We start from the raw sequence: 17,485 nt of genomic DNA on the forward strand, positions 1-17,485 counted from the left end.
TTTATAAATTCAGTTAATATTTTTTTTTTCTCCTGTGGACTAATATGTAAATGCTTTTTATGTGAAATATCTTATTCAGGTCAGTACTAAATAAAAAACATGCATTTTGTATGATCCCTCTTATTTTGGTAAAATAACATTTACATAGGTATATGTAAACTTTTTACTTTTTTTTAATTTACTACATAAATATACCAATTACACAAGTATTTAAATGCTAATAAATGAATCAAATTCAAGATAAATGAAGACAATTAAAATGAAATGTGACAAAATACAAAAAGTTATGTTCTATTATTCAACATTAATAATCAGTCTTGCAATATCAACGATAACAATTGTCATAATTTTGCATATTTTTGCCATATTAGCTCCTTTTCTTAAACCTATTATTTAAATACAATTTTATAGTTGGTTGTTATTAGCCACAGTTTAAAGTATATTGATTGATTAAAGTAATTGGTTAAATTCAAGTATTTTACAATAAAAGAAACACAATTATTAAGGGGGTGATAAAAAATTGCCCTCACAAATGTAAAAAATGAACTACAGGGGGCAAAAATTTTCACTTAATGGAAAAGTTAATTTCCGGCCCACAAACACACACACACTCTCTAAAAGAACACAAAGACAAATACAAAAAACTGTTTAAGAGAAGGTTTATTTGCTCAAATTGTAAATTGCAGGGATATAACATCTCTTGCTATAGAAAACGTCCAAATGTTTCAAATCTGTAGTACAAATTTAAGCTTTTTATTTTTTGCCATTTCTACAAATAAACAAACAAACAAACATGGGAAGGGGTAAAAAACTAAAACTTACCAAATTAAAAACATGTCCCCAACTGACAAAAACAAAAACTCATTTTGGCTGCAGCAGCATATTGCTTAGCCAACTGAAAATACAAACGCAACAAAGTTCACTCATTACAAAGGAAAAAAAAAAAGAAAGCTGTATGTACAAATACCTTACAACAGCACTGAACCCAACCCAAATCTATTTGCAAGTCTCAAAAACCTATAAAATATCAACAAATCTTGAAAGGTCCACTGGGTTTCTTATCCCGGCCCATCATTCAAATCACGTGTAACCAAACTATGTTTTTCAAACGGAGCCAAAAACGCAACTTTTTGCATGAGACAGACCTTAATTGTTTCAGATGCCTAAGGGTCACATGTATGATACAGCAAATACAGCATCCAGATCTGTTTTACAGCAACCCCCCCTAACTCAAAATTATTTGCTTGCCTTTATACGCCAATTATCAACCTTTTGATGGGAAGTGAGGGAAAAAATCACTTACAGTGCCCCAACTAAGTTGAGCGCTGCATAAAAAATAGAGAGTAAAAGGTGGTAGCTCAGCGGAGGAAGCTGGGTTGTGGGTTCAACTAAATTTAGTTGCCATTTCAGGCCAGGGCATTGGAATGACAGAATTTACCAGTCACCCTCAAAACTGTTCATATATATACACACACACATAACGAATAAGGGTACCCCTCTTTTAAATAAAACATCTCCATTACATTCCTTGAGCTGGTGCGTGAAAGACTTGTCAAGTGGTTGACATTATGGGCTACTGTGTGAAATGCAGACAGAGGAATACTGAAAAAACTGGAAAAAAAAAACACTGAGCTTGAGAGCTAGGGATTCCATCATAAGTGCACTGAATTGTGGGGTAACTCACATCCATCATATTTAAAACATATAGTTTTAAAACGAAAAACAGTTCTTTGGAGCACCAAATAAAACAGTGGTTGGAAAGAGGAACAAAAAGTCAGCTTCAAACAATACATAACCATTATTAACAAATGGAAGAAAAACATGTTGGTGCCCCATCCACGGAAAAAAAAAACAAAACAAGCATATTTTCGCTTGCGTTGCCAAACAATTAACTCATAAACTAGTCCTCATTATGTAACATCAGTCGGTTTTATTATCTGAATGAACAGCGAACTCAAACCCATCAGCTGTCGCAAAACAGCATTTCTAAAACAGGACAAAAATAAATAGTCCATTTTCACCTCGAAAACAGTTGCTGCTGAACAAGAACCGCATGCGAAACCAGCGGGGTCCATGCGGCGACATTCAAAATGGCTTCATTGTTCCTGAAAATACCACATTTGTTTTGAACCGAAAAAGCGAAAACAAACACCAAAGCAAAAACGGAGGGAGCAGGAAAGGGAGAGGAACAAGAGAGGTAACGTTACGGACAGAAGAAAAGAAAGCAAAACATTCGTCAGAGTGCAATTATTTGGTCCCCTGTACCTCCCGAAATCATCTGTGAAACTAAGAGACTCTTTGGCTCGTTTACGGAACAGAAAACGTAATCTGGTGCTCTCTACGTCCTCCTAGCTTTAAAGTATAAAAGCAGGGCATCCTAATAACGCCTCATGACTACTATAAGCCAATAGCAGAGCACTGCACCCTTTTTTTTCGGTGTCGGGAGGAATTTAGACTATACATCCTCGTACATGTTGCCTAAAATGCCTTAAAACCTGCCGACCGAATTCATCGAGGGGGGAAGAAATAAAACCAGAAGTGCAGGGGAGAACAGAACAAAAGGAAAAGACTGTGAGAGGTGACGCAGATGTGTGACAGCGGGGTGAGCCCCCTCCTGTGGTGAGAAGAGCGCAGTGCAGAGCAGGCTCAGACCCCCGGCTCATGGCTCAGTTCACAGCATTTCTGGCAGTCTGTGGGCTCAGCCTGACTCGGCTCTGGCTCAGTCTGAGTCTGAACCTGACGAGTCAGAGCTGGAACCGCTGCTGCTGCTTTCGGATTTATTCTCTTTATCCTCAACCTCTTCATCCTCCATGTCTTCTTCATTCTGGAAGAGAATTTGGAAAGATTATTATTTCATTCAAAGCCTGATAAGGCTAAAAAAGAAATGTTCGATGGAGAAAATAGGATTTTTTAATTGCTACACTCATTATTGGTAATCAATAACAAAATGAATATTGCAAAATCAAAGGCTGATCCGATATCAGTTTTAAAATACACTGCCAGCCAAGATTTTTAATGTTCTGCTCACCAAGCCTGCATTTATTTGATCCAAAGTACAGCAAAAGCTGTAAAATTTTGAAATATTTTTACTATTTAAAATAACTGATTTCTATTTGAATATATTTAAAAATTTAATTTATTCCTGAGATTTCAAAGCGGATTTTTTAATACCATTACTCCAGTAATATGATCCTTCAGAAATCATTCTAATATTCTGATTTGCCGCTCAAAAAAAACATTGAAAACAGCCGAGTAGAATTTATTTTCAGTTTTTTTTTTTTTTAGATGAACAAAGTTCAGAAGAACAGAATTTATATGAAATAGAAATCTTTTGTAACATTACAAATGTCTTTATCATTACTTTTGATCAATTTAAAGCATCCTTGCTAAATGAAAGTATTAATTTCTATACTTTCTTCCCCACACCCCCCCCAAAAAATTACACTGACTTCACGCTTTTAAATGGTATAGTGTATAATGTTACAAAAGCTTTTTATTTCTGATAAATGCTGATCTTTGGATCTTTCAATGAAAAGAATCCTGAAAAAAAAATCAAGTGTTTTGAATATTGCTAACAACAACAACATATTGCTTGAACAGCAAATCATCATATTAGAATGATTTCTGAACAATCATGTGACACTGAAGACTGCCGTAATGATGCTAAAAATTTAGCTTCGATCACAGAAATAAATTACATTTTAAAATATATATTTAAACAGAAAGCTGTTATTTTTAATAGTAAATATATTTCACAATATTACTGCTTTTGCTGTACTTTGGATCAAATAAATGCAGGCTTGGTGAGCAGAAGAGACTTCTTTAAAAACATTACCAGTCAAAAGTTTTTGAACTGTAAGATTTTTAGTGTACATGTGTAAAAAATGTGACCAGCATGCTATAAATCTTACATCATCGTCATCATCACTGTCATCAGAGGATGATCCGTCATCAGATTCCTTCTCTTCTTCATCGTCATCATCGTCTTCGTCATCATCGTCGTCTTCCTCTTCCTCATCCTGTAGAGGTCACAAGTCATGCAGAACAATCAATAAGTACAAGCTGCTAAAAATGCACATAGTGGGCAATAAGCGCAAAGTGATTTAAGACTATGCATGATGAAACTCACTGATTGCTTGGCCTTGGGTTTCACTTTAGCAGCGGTGGCACCTGGTTTTGCTGTGCTCCTCCGTTTCTGAAGAAAAGTTTCAAAAAAAAACAACAACATTAAACAGGCAGAAAATTTTACAAAAGAACCAAATTTATTGAAATTAAATATTTAATCAATTAATATCTTTTTATAATATGTGACCCTGGACCACAAAACAAGTCTTAAGTAGCACAAGTCATATTTGTAGCAATAGCCAAAAATACACTGTATGGGTCAAAATCATCGATTTTTCTTTTAAGCCAAAAATCATTAGCATATTAAGTAAAGATCATGTTCCATGAAGATATTTTGTAAATGTTCTACCATAAATATATAAAAACTTGATTTTTGAATAGTAATATGCATTGCTAAAAACTTCATTTGGACAACTTTAAAGGTGATTTTCCCAAAATTTAGATTTTTTTGCACCCTCAGATTCCAGGTTTTCAAATAGTTGTATCTCAGACAAACATTGTATCCGTTTGAGAAACAAAAAATCTTATATAATTCAAGTCTATTTTAATAAGATCCAAAGAGTAGATCCGAATTTAGCACTCACCAGAGAATTATATTCTTTATACGTAGCTCTCTCTTGTGATGATAAACTCTGTGAAGTAAAAATAAAACATTATTTTATTACTGTTGTAATGTATTAGATATTACGCTATCTGTGCTAGTGCTGAACAGATTACAAAACAGTACAGATACATACCGCAAGCCACTGCTCGAGCAGCACTTTGTACTGCCTCTGTTTCTCTTCTGCCATCCTTTTGTAACGGTCCTTCTCTTTTTGAGGGAGCCTCTGCCAGCGGCCTCCGATTTCACCCATGCGCTCTTTCATGGGCAGATGATTCAGTTCGCCGTTTGACAGCATCTCCTGAGAGAACTTCTGATAACCGTTCCTGAAGACACGGGTGAAGAGAGCATGAATTGAAAGAGTGGGAAGGTAAGACAAGTAAGCTGGCTTAAACACACAAACAGGTTTTTCCTGGTAGAGGTGTTAGAACTGTAGATAACCAACACACACACATACACAGAGAACAAACTTACGAGGGAGGTTTCTTGGGTTCCCCCTCAAATTTCATTTTCTTCCCAGGGGTGAAGACTGGGGCAGGTGATCGCATCTCACTCAGCTCTCTCTGCACAAAACAGACGATTAAAAAAAAAGGGTATGAAATCAGTTACTTTACTAAAGGCAGTTTGAATTTCAAATGTTTGGATTTGTTTGGACTCACTTCATATCTCTTCTGGTCCTCTGCAGCCTTCTTGATCCACATGATCTTTTCTTTCTTCTCCATGGTGTTCCAGGTGGCCTCCATGGCTTTTTGAGCTTTCCCCCGATCATTCTGAGAAAGCAAGTGGAGAAACTATAGTAAATTATCAGAGAGGACTGGAAAAATGTATCAACTGGTAGATGTATGTATTTATTCACACTTCATGTCGTCATATTACAGGTTTTACTGTATTAGTGAATTTTAGTTATAATAAGAAACTTTTAAAAAATAAAATTAAAACAACCCAAACTCTTGAATGGTATAATAGGTAAATTTTCCATTTCGTTTCTTGCATTTCTGATTCTGTACCTTGAATCGGGCAAGATAGTCGCCAATGACGCTTTGTTGCCAGATGTCCTGAGCTGTTTTGGGCGTTTCTGGTAATTTTCCTTTGTCGTCTTTGCCCTGTTTCTCCGACTCTGCCTTCAGTGTCATCTCCAGGTTTTTATATTTCTCCTATAAGAAAGATGACATATTTACATAAAAGTAATGGAAGGATCTGAACATCTCTGGGTCACTAAAGAGTCTTGTTTTACCTTCTTCTTGTCAGAAAGCTCATTCCACATGCGGGCCAGTAGTCTGGTGAGCTCCATGTCAGAAAGATCAGGCCTTTCCTGTTGAAGTTTTGGACGCTTCTCCTCAGAGAAAATAAACATCGCAGACACAGGAGGCTTGGGCTTCTCTGTACTGGACTATTGGGATAAAGAGGATAAAAAGAGGAATGGAAGGGAATTAAAGAAGTGAAGTATTAGCTACTAAGGCCACGATCACACCGAACGCGTTTTTGCAGTTGGAGGCGCCTCTTTTGAATGGTTTTCTGTTGGCAGTGAGCGTTCTGCGCGCTGCTTATGCGCCTCGCGTTATCGCCCCCTGCTGCGCCTCGCGTTTTTGCAAGAGCGCTCTGAGCACCTGAAGTTGAAAAAAAATCAACTCTGAGCGGAAAAACGCCCAACGTCATTCACGTTCTTTTCCATTGTCCAATCAAATGAACGGGCCTTCTGTTGTGGTGACGAAAGTTTACCGTTGCTTAAAAAGTCCGGAGACTGCAAGAATTAGAGGAGAAACCTTTGGTGTCTATCGTGGGTAACCCGGAGCTGTATTATTTAGGGTTTCTGCTAATATGACAGTTTACTTAACAGCAAAAAACTAAGATTTTAGAGCGCTCGCGCTATAATCCTTTGATTTGACTGACAGGACAGCTGTTTTGGTCGTTGCTTAGCAACATAAAAAACCGCAGCACACTGCTCTTTTATTAAAAGTCACCAAAAAAGAACTAAAAGACGCGTTCGGTGTGATCTACATAAAAGTATGTCAAATAAGTCTAAGTTGTGTGTCTAAAGTTTCAGCTCAAAATACCCCACAGATCATTTATTATATCATTTTGAAAATGGCCATTTTAGGTGAAAGCCGCCACATGCCGTTTTTGCGCATGGCTCATTAAATGCAAATAAGCTGCTGCTCCCCACCCCCTTATCCTGAATAGGGCTGCGCTTTTACAGCTCGTACCTCAGATACTCTGCCAAAAAACATCTGTTTGATTTTGATTATCATGTCTATCATGCTGAAATCATGCATTTTAAACCATATTAGTTTAAACTTCTGATAGAGGGCTTTCCGAGCGCACACATCTTAAGCACGTGCACAGAAAATGGCTGTCACATGGCATGTGAGTACTAAACTAAGTTTTCTTTCTTGTCTTATTGCGCTTAAATGGTCAAATACACACAAGTTTATGTTAAAAACCATACATTATTTACAAAAACAGTCGGTTATGTCTGTAAAGGTAAACAGCTGGGAAAGAAGTCACATATTATATTAGATCTGTGTGGCAGCAGCGTAATATACAGTAAATGAACCAATACATCCACTGCTCTCTTGTCTCCTCTGAGGCTGGGACTCTCAATGGTGTTGTGTGCTTGTCTGTGCAGTCAACGACAGAACAGTTAGCATGCTTTGCTCAAACTTTTGCCATGGCGTAAGAACTGGACCAACGTTGTTGCTTACGAAAACAAAATGGTGGCGAGGTGGGTGGAAACAGATTAAGTGGCAGTAATATTATATTATGATCCCCTTTCTATGTCACAGGGAGAGCAAAATCTCAACAGCTTGTTTTTTCACAAGCTTGCAGAGAAAGGCTTACCAAAACTAAGTTACTGGGATGTTTTTTTTTTTTTATGTTTTTTGGGTTGGTAGATGCACCGGAGACCCAATAACAGGACTTAAACACAGAAAAAGTACGATTTTCATGATATGACACCTTTAGGTTACCCGAAAATGACTAAGAGGTGAACTGACCTTTGCTTTTGAGGCTTTCTTTTTGGAAGCGGGACTGGCGCCTCCACCTCCTTTTTTAAAGCTGCCCATCTTCTGTTCTGACAGTATTCTCTGCTGTTCTTCCTCTGAGATACTCTGGGATTCACAAATGACATGTTTAAAATCCAAACCAAACAAAAAACGGTGCAAACAACACACAGAGAGCAGAGCGCCTGTTGTCATAAAGATATACTTACTAATAAGAAGCGATTCATGTCAACTTCAAATTCTTTCTTTCTCTGTGTAAAGAAGAAATAAAATAAAATAAAATATGAAAGGGATTGTCAAACTTCCATATGCACCTATGTCAGTTTGTTTATATTAATAGGTGGCATGCAGAATAAAAGCAATCTGCATTAGGTATGCTACAAACCTGTTCACAACGCTTTTGGTAGGCATCTTTCTCATTCTGTTTGAGGAGTTTCCAGCGCTGGCTGCACATGACCATACGCTCTGTACTGGGAACATCTTTCATACTGGACATTAGCTCAGCACAGAACATAGAGTAACCATTACTGAAAAAAAGAAAATGAGAGATGATTAAAAACTTCAAACTTACCATACTGAAACACACACACAAAAAAAACAGTACTATTATTGTTACTAAAACTATTAAAAAACACTTCCAAAAGTACAACATTTAAAATTTGAAGCAATAAATTTACTAAAACTGAAGAAATCAGAGCTAAATATAAATATAAAAAAAATTAAATGAATAACACTAAACTAAAACTGACATGGAAAATTGAAAACAAACATTTCCAGGTCACATTTCACCCCCCACAAACAAGTAATTAGAGTTTGCATAAAGAAAACCAAACTTAATATCAGGTACACTTACGAAGGTGGTTTGTCTGGCCGCCCATCAAACTTGTCCTTGAGCTGTCTCTCTGCTTTGGTCAGAGTGGATTTGACAATGTCATCCTCTGTGATGTTCATCTCCGGGTGCTGCTGGATAAACTCACGCATCTCTTCCTAAACAAGGATGGGAAAGATTTAACGTTACAAAAAAAAAAAAGTCCACTACTACTGGCAAACATGCCATATAAAAGGCAAACGTCTTTACCTCATACAATTTATGCTGTTCCAAAGACTTTGTGATCCACTTTAACCTCTTCTTGTCTGAGAGCTGTGGCCACTGCTTGCCAAGACTGTCCTTGACGTCTTTGGTAGTCGCCTAGAGAGGTGAAAACCAAAAGTGTTTTATGCCACTCATGTGTGAAGAAGCCAGCATCAAATTATTTATGAGTGCGAGTGTGTGAAGAGCTTACATCTGGGCGTGCTTTGAGAACGGCCTTCTTCTCGTGGCTGTACCACAGTTGCTGGGGAGTCTTGGGCTTCTCTGGAACAATAGACTTCTTGCTACCGTTCTCTAGAAGGTCAGGATGATCTTCCCTAATAAGAAACACATAAAAAAAACTCTTTGAGAACAGACATTATTTAGAAATATGAAAATGTGATGGTAAAGGGTCAAAAAGTCACTTACTTGAACTTCATCATGCTGAGCATGAAAGACTCCTTTTCTTTGAGAAAATCTTTTACATATTTCTCCTGTTGACAGTCATAATAAACAGGTTAGTTAAAACAATGCCTGCTTTGTTGACCAATCTAGAAAGGTGCCACTCAAAACAATAGGTGACCCAGACAAAATATAATTTTTTTTTTCCCTTTTCAAAAGAGCAGCCACAAAATTTAAATCTACTAAAGTCCAGATGCCTTTATAATGGTGTATATGCATTAGTTTTAACATCATTACTCCAGTCACATGATTCAGAAACAATTCTATTATTCTGATTTGCTGCTCAAAAAACTCTATTCAAAGAATCCTGAAAAAAAAGTGCTCAACTGTTTTCAATATTTATAATTTTTTTCTTCAACAGCAAATCAGCATATTAGAATAATTTCTGAAGGATCAAGACTGGATTAATGATGCTGAAAATGTAGCTTTTTGTAGTATGTATATAAGTAGAAAGCACTTATTCTAAATATAAATATTTCACAATATTACTGCTTTTGCTATATTTTGGATCAAATAAAAGCAGGCTTGGTGAGCAGAAGAGAATTTTTCACAAAAAAATGTAATCTTACTGTTCACAACCTTTTGACGGGTAGTTTTTTTTAGTGATGTTTCTTTTTAATTTTATTGCACTCACTTTTTTACGGTCTGGGAGCTCTTTGTATTTTTTGGACAGGATTTTTGTGAGATCTAGGTTGCTCATCTCTGGATGTAGTTTAGCATACTTGGCACGCTTCTCCATAAAGAAACGGAAATATGGTGTCAGTGGCTTTTTGGGAAAGTCTGGGTGCTTCTGCAAAGAGGACAAATACACAAAACATTAATATTTGCTACCGTTGCAACTAACAGGAAAGAGGCTGTAATTCTTAATCCAAGCTTTTAGCACTGAGCCATAAGTTTGTCTACCTTCAGCTTCTTTCCTTTGTATGGATTTTTGACGAAGTCCTGCGCATCCACGATGAGCTCAGTAAGGGTGCGGAATTTGCGTATCTGAGTGAGGAACAGGAATTTTAATGTGACAACTGCATTATCCTTGTCCTACAAACTGAAACAATATTTCAAATACTATTTTCTATTGATCGACAATTAACACATTTTTGATGCAAGTTTTTTTGGTCATTACAACTAGCGTACCACACGTGAAACTTCATTCCATTTCTGTTTGCACATCTCCCCAGAGTATGAGTTGAAAGCCACTTTTTCCCAGTCTAAATGAGACTCAGATGTCTTGTACTTGGCCAGATCTTTTTCTGGCAGGGCCACCTTCATGGCATCCAACAGCTTCAACAGGTCATCCTGCTCCCAAACTGTAATAAAACATAAGACAAAATTAAACTTCAAGCAGACTTTCACTTTAGTATGTCACATAAAGTTTAAATATAGTTTCACTTGCAGTGGTTTTTGTCAATTATTGCCATGAGTATAAATGATTTTATTCAAAACTCCTTACATTGCATTCAAGTCAAAATTTGACGTGTATCAAAACCTTTTATCAAAGTTGTCCTAAAACCAAAACTATGGCCATTCTTGTCTTGGGACAACTTTGATGAAATTTTTCGTCCACTTTGAATGTTGACTACTGTACTTTCAAGTATAATAAATTTCTGTGATGCAAAGCTTAATCTTCAGTGTTTAATTGCTGTTCTTTTTATATTAATATTTTTTTTATATTTTTTTTTTTTTTCTTTTCAGAAAGAAAATACATTCAAAGGCTGGGACACATAGTTTCTTCAATTATAAATACAGATACAGAATATTGTATGCCAACATACCTAAAAATAATTAAAAAAAAACCTCAAATGTTACACACGTGATGCATTTTCTTCCTTTTAACAACTATATATACACAACCAAACATGGGGAGCTCTTGCAACATATGGCAACTTGCACAGAGACTGCAAATACAGTTAAATTGTTACAATTCAGGAAAAATCTGGGCATATTGGTTTAATGTACTTCATCCATTTACACCAAATCTAAAAAATACCCTTCGATTTGAGTTTAGTAAAAATTATAATTTTTCCATCACACACATATATATATATATATATATATATATATATTATACACTGTATCGATCTTCAATTGTGGGTGATTTGGCTTTTAACCACTTACTAGTAATTACTTTTTTACTAGCTGCCAGAAGAATTAACAACAGTTTTCTATCCATATTGTTACCCCCATCTAATGTGATATTACCAAAATATAAGGATTCACAGGTAATTCTATTTTCAAAAACAGCTTCCAAATTCCTTTTAATTTTCTGCCAGTAAAGGGTTAGTTTTGCCCAAAATATATGATAATGGTTAGCTTTAATTCTGTTCTTTTTAATGTTTTATTCATCAAAGAATCCTGAAAAAAGTATCACAGGTTCCACAAATTATTAAGCAGCACAACAGTTTCCAACACTGATAATAAATCAGCATCTTAGAATGATTTCTACAGGATCATGTGACACTTCAGACTGGAGTAATGCCCCATAAAAAATAAAAAAATCAGCTTTGCATCACAGGAATAAATTCTATTTAAAAGTATATTAGAATAGAAACCAATTATTTTAAATTGCATTTTTCTCTATTTTTGATCAAATATATGCAGACTTGAAGAGCAGAAAAGACTTCTTTAAAATACTAAAAATCTTAGTAATCCCAAACTTTTAAACGCCAGTGTCTATCCATTACCGTTCATGGCAATAAATACAAATGTAAACGTATAATATTTCTAAACGATTCATGTTACTTACCGGGTTCTTTAGCAGAGGTGTCCATTTCACCATTCATTGTCTGGAATCACTCTACAAAACAAAAACACAAATGTATTTTATTAAAGGAGTAGTTCAATTTCAGAACAAATTTACAGATAATGTACTCAACCCCTTGTCATCCAAGATGTTCATGTCTTTCTTCAGTCATAAGGAAATTATGTTTTTTGAGTAAAACATTTCAGGATTTCTCTCCATATAGTGGACTTCTATGGTGCCCCCGAGTTTGAACTTCCAAAATGTAGCTTCAAAGGGCTCTACACGATTACAGCCAAGGAAAAAAGGGTCTTACCTAGCAAAATGATAGGTTGTTTAAAAAAAAAAAGTTAATTTATATGCTTTTTAACCTCAAATGCTCGTATTGTCTAGCTCGGCAAGACGAGCGTTTCAGATTAAAAAGTGTATAAGTTGTAAACATATTTTGAAAATAACCAATCGTTTCGCTAGATAAGACTCTTCTTCATCGGCTGGGTTCATTTAGAGCCCCTTGAAGCTGCATTTAAACTGCATTTTGGAAGTTCAAACTCGGGGGCTCCATAGAAGTCCATTATATGGAGAGAAATCCTGAAATGTTTTCCTAATTAAAACACCATTTCTTTACGACTGAAGAAAGAAAGACATGAACATCTGGGATGACAAGGGGGTGAGTACATTATCTGTAAATTCTTGTTCTGAAAGTGAACTACTCCTTTAAGAACTACAAACGTGAAGGTAAAACGAGGTTTAAACGCATATTCCCATGGCTTCAGCACTATAATAGTTTTAATAAAATGTCCATTATTATGTTTTGCGTCACATGACTCAAAATTGAATATATCGTGTTTATATAGTGACAATTATTTTTTTTTTCCTGACTTAAAAGTTGAATGAATACCGTGTAGGTGTTTTGTAGGCTAATGTCTCGAAAACAGGAATTGCTGCCTGAAGAGTGGAATTAAAATCCAGCCCGACACATAATGGTTGATGTTCATTACACCGCCCCTAAGCGTTTACGCTCCATCGTGAGACAGAGCCCATTGCTTGTGACGGTTTCAAATCTCAAATAACTCTGCAGTCGACACCAGCAAGAGCAGCCAATCCGTCTAATCTTCCATTTTGTCTACAGAACTAAGACTTGAAACGGCTTCGCCTGCACTCTGCTCGCTTTTCGACGCGAGCGTTTCGTGCAAGTCGCTCGAAATTGGGAGTATATTTTCGGCGGACGAGTGGATACTGGGAGGTACTACAGGAGGAGGAAGGAGCGTTTTGGGCGATAGGCAGGCAGCTGCCTGTAGACGGACCAGCTGACCACGGATCGGGATCTGCTTTCGGTCTCCGTCGAGAGGGGGAAGAGAAACAGCCAGGGATCAACATGAGTGACTGCTACAGCATGCAGCACTAGAGTCTGCCTCCAAACCAACGGGGCGCGGGTCTCCGCTTCCGCCACGGACTCATTCAGGGTCGCCCCCTTTGATTCATAGCGACTCTTTTAAAATGCTTGAATATCGAGGGCTAGTCATGAAATGATGTCGTGTGCGCCGACTGAATTAGTCACAAAATGGCACGAGTCTTTTTCCAGGGCGAGGCAGCGTCGCCGCTGCGCTGAATGTGTAATGGCGGCGCTTGAGCCAGCACAGTCCAGCTTTAAAATAGACCCTGGCTGAAGGGCATTTTTTACCACCATGAAATGTTTCTAAAAAAAGTGGATGGCATAATAAGCAGACCCTGTGTGAGCAGAACAGAACGTTAACACGACAGAAATGCTCAGAAAAACTACTTCGTGGATTTTAATCGCATTTATGAACAAAAGCTTTGTGACGGGGCTCTAACTTTACAGCAAGTTTAGTGTTTAAATATTTATATGGGTCCATTTAAAATTAATGTTTAAACTTAAGAGCCTTTTCGATATCAAAACCTCATTAAATATAATAATAAACAAAATAAGTGCCATTTAAATGTTTAAAACTCAAGTTAATTATAAACTCAACAACAGGTTTTATTGTATCCACACGTGTGGAGTGCTACAAATGATAGCTTAAAAACAAGTTTAATGAAATAAAACGTTACATTGTTAAACCGACCTACGACTTGACCTACACCGGAGCTAGCCGGCTATAACTAGCATTGAATCCCCCTAAAGCCCTGGTGAAAGCTCAACCAACAGCCGTCCAAAATAACCCTAAAATCGAAGCTGTTTATAAGCTACTAAAAACAACGTGTAACCGCCGTCCAAAATGTCCTCTTACCGTGAAGAAATCTGGTTGTTTACCCCGACTTTCGAGTGATGAGGAATGCGGGGTGAAAGCACGTTGTGTGCAGCCGTATGGCAGCAGGGTCTTCAAAGGCTTGAAAAGCAAAAATGAAAGAAATATACGATTAATTTCACTCAGTACGCGGTGATTGAACCACAGTTACGACAAACGAGATCCACTGGTTGAGAAATGAATCAATCTGGTGTATAAACATGTCATTTTGTTCCAAGTCACAATGGAAAAACGTAACAGCCGAGAGAGAGGACGCTTCACTGGCGTGACGACTGTTCTAGAGCCGCCATACTACCCTCCATACACGCTGCAAGCCTAATTCACTTCCACCGACAGAAAAACGAGCGCAAACGGCTTAAAACTTACCCGGTTCGCTCCTCACACACAGATAACCGAGAAAACGGTCAAATGTGATCGCGAAGTTTGCTTTTCACGGTAGGCGCAAGCGAAAACAAGCCCACACGGTGAGATAACCAAGCTCCCTGATGGCGAACCAGAGGCGGCTGGTTCTTCCCTCCACGAGCCTCATGGAGTCCTGACTCGGAAATGAAGTCGACCGCGAGGGCTCCAAACACGATAAAGGTGCCCTTTTCGCGCTTAAAAACGCGATTAGCGGCTCCTGGAGTTAATTCTGGAATTAAACACGGCGAAATGTTGTGGGATGTTTTTCCCCGAGTCACAGGACGGGAAATTCGGGTAAGGCGACCTCGGAATGTACCGTGCCTTGCACCAAGTCAACGCGAATTTAAACGAGGCGGCTTAACAAAAACAAAATCCGCGAACGGTCTAAAGTCAGAATGTTTTGAGTTTTTTCGTTTTATCTACGATTTTGTTTTTTTTTTATTTCAAGGTTTGTTTACCCAAAGGCTGGTATAGGATGAGGCGCTGGTTAGATCTTACCTGTCGCTGCTTGTGTGTGGAACTGATGGTGGAACAAGGGGAGGGTTGAATGTTAGCCAGCACTGCGCCGCCGGTCCAGGGCACGGGCGCTCCAGTCCCCGCAGAGCTGAGAGACTTCCCCCCGCCTCCATCTCTCTCGCTCTCCTTCCAGTCAGCGCGCAGCTCTCTCGATCCGCTCATTTCTCTTTCCAAAGAGACATCCGCATTTTCAATCTCTCCGCTGCTAGCCGCTCTCATCACCGATGGGTCGCCCGTGTTTCGCTTCCATTTGGATTATAAACGCGGAGCTGCTGTCACGGGCTGCCGAGGCGCCCTCAAACCTGCAGGCGCCTCTAGCCTTTCGGGCTTGTTTTGAACACATTTGTGTACTCGTGAGGACCATGTTAAGTTTTAATAAAAGAAGTGAGTTTTGATTGAATATGCTCCAGAGTGATTAGTGTTTTTGATTTATGTTTTTTTGAGAAAAAAAGAAAAGCAGTTTTCTTGAACTTAAGTCAAATAGACTCCCAAAGCGCATGCATGATGTAAAGACTTCACTGTTGGTGTACTTTAAACATGTTTTTGCTATTTTCAGTCTGACAGCTACATCTTTTTGTCACGTTAAATAATTAAACCCCACCTTGTCTGTTTGTGGGCGTCACCTGCGATGTCCAATCGAGACGGTTCTGATTTGGACAAAACATGATTTTCCAATGAGCGCGCTGATTCGTTAAACATCAGAGCGGTGACGTGCGCATTTCATTGGAATGCCACAGTCCAGCACCGAGCGCTCCTGCCTCCAGAAACAATGCACACAGGCCAGTGCTTCGCAAGCTTTTCTGTCTTTTAGATCATCTGCGCTGACACCGAACCAAAATAGAACTCACTATATATCTGAAATCATTTAGCAATATGGATACTGTGTGAATTATTCACCTGTGAACAGTATATACAGTGGAATTTTCTTCCTTTAATAAAACACCTGATCTGGTGTTGTCACAAGTTTTGATTTTAAGGACATTTATTTATACATAAAGCCCTGATGTATAAAATACCATCCATAGTTCATGTGACTCACAAAATTACATAACTTGCACTATCTTCCAACAACAACAAAAAAACGAATACTTTTATTCAGCAGAGTTGCATCAAACTAATATGACTACATACAGTTAAAAGTTCTATTTTAAAGTAATTCTGAAAATTAAAAAAAACCTATTTCAAATAAATATTCTTTTAGATTTCCTAGCCATTAAATATTCCATTTTTAAAAAGGTAAACGTGGTTTCCACAAAAAATACTAAGCAGCACAAGTGCTTTAAACACTGATAATGATATGAAATCTTTCTTGAGCTGCAAATCAGCATATTAGAATGATTTCTGATGGATTATGTGGTAGACTGCTGAAACTGTTTTCACAGATGTACAATAAATGTAAAGTATCTTTTGAATAATATTTCACACAAGTACAGTGTTTACTGTATATTGAACAAATAAATGTACTTATCAACTCCAAATTTCTGAATGGTAGAGTATACAGTTACAGTTAAAAGTTTACGTTCACCTTGCAGAATCTGCAAAATGTTTATTGTTTTACCAAAATAAGAGGGATCATACAAAATGCATGTTAGTTTTTATTTAGTACTGACCTGAATAAGGTATTTCACATAAAATAGGTTGACATATAGTTCAGAAGAGAAAATAACAGTTGATTTTATAAATATGACCCCGTTCAGAAGTTTACATACACATGATTGTTAATACTGTGTTTTGCCTTAATATCATGTTTTTTTTTTTTTTTAGTACTGCCCTTCAGAAGCTACAGGAGATACTTACATGTTCCCCAGAAGACAAAATAAGTTTAATGTACACAGATCTAAAAATTTCAAAATGTTTTTACCCTCCAGCTCTTAATGCATCATTTTTTTTAACTTCTGGAGCATCAGTGAGCGTTTGAACCTTCTGTAATAGTTGCATATGGGTCCCAGTTGTCCTCAGTGTGAAAAGCTGGATCTCAAAATCATAAAGCCATTGTTATAAGGTTCAAATACACATAAATGCTGAAAAACCAAAGAAAAGAAGGACCTGAAGAATTTTTCTGAAGAACAGTGAGCATTTTAACTATTCAGGACAAACAGCTCAGCTGTGGGTCATTCAGGTAACAACACAGTATTAAAAATCAAGTGTATGTAAACAATTGTATAAGTTCATTTTTTATAAATGTAACTATTATTTTCTCTTGTGGACTATATGTAAATGTATTTTATGTAAAATATTGTATTCAGGTCAGTACTAAATAACTTGCATTTTGTATGATCCCTTGTGTTTTGCCAAAAATAATTAAAATTT

The 17,485-nt window shown here is 37.2% G+C and overlaps 1 protein-coding gene across 2 annotated transcripts; it reads right to left on the reverse strand.

The window, feature by feature from the left end:
- Window positions 1-642: 642 nt before the first annotated feature.
- ubtf (upstream binding transcription factor) lies at window positions 643-16,408 on the reverse strand. 2 transcript variants are annotated; one of them, XM_073842029.1, is made up of 22 exons: window positions 15,158-16,408; window positions 14,240-14,338; window positions 11,997-12,047; window positions 10,388-10,560; window positions 10,160-10,243; window positions 9,891-10,046; window positions 9,224-9,288; window positions 9,009-9,132; window positions 8,804-8,914; window positions 8,579-8,712; window positions 8,111-8,252; window positions 7,935-7,976; window positions 7,720-7,833; window positions 5,961-6,116; window positions 5,734-5,880; window positions 5,386-5,496; window positions 5,201-5,289; window positions 4,863-5,052; window positions 4,710-4,757; window positions 4,130-4,195; window positions 3,912-4,019; window positions 643-2,824 (listed from the first exon to the last, which is right to left on the reverse strand). In XM_073842029.1, the coding sequence occupies exons 3-22, from the start codon at window positions 12,031-12,033 to the stop codon at window positions 2,720-2,722; spliced, it is 2,202 nt and encodes a 733-aa protein (XP_073698130.1). In that variant the 5' UTR covers window positions 12,034-12,047; window positions 14,240-14,338; window positions 15,158-16,408; the 3' UTR covers window positions 643-2,719. The 2 variants fall into 2 exon arrangements, with proteins under 2 accessions (XP_073698130.1, XP_073698122.1); XM_073842021.1 differs by having other exon boundaries at window positions 14,624-16,408.
- Between the last annotated feature and the right edge of the window lie 1,077 nt (window positions 16,409-17,485).

Source organism: Garra rufa, chromosome 1 (genome assembly GCF_049309525.1).
Source record: "Garra rufa chromosome 1, GarRuf1.0, whole genome shotgun sequence".
NCBI classification, from domain to species: domain Eukaryota; kingdom Metazoa; phylum Chordata; class Actinopteri; order Cypriniformes; family Cyprinidae; genus Garra; species Garra rufa.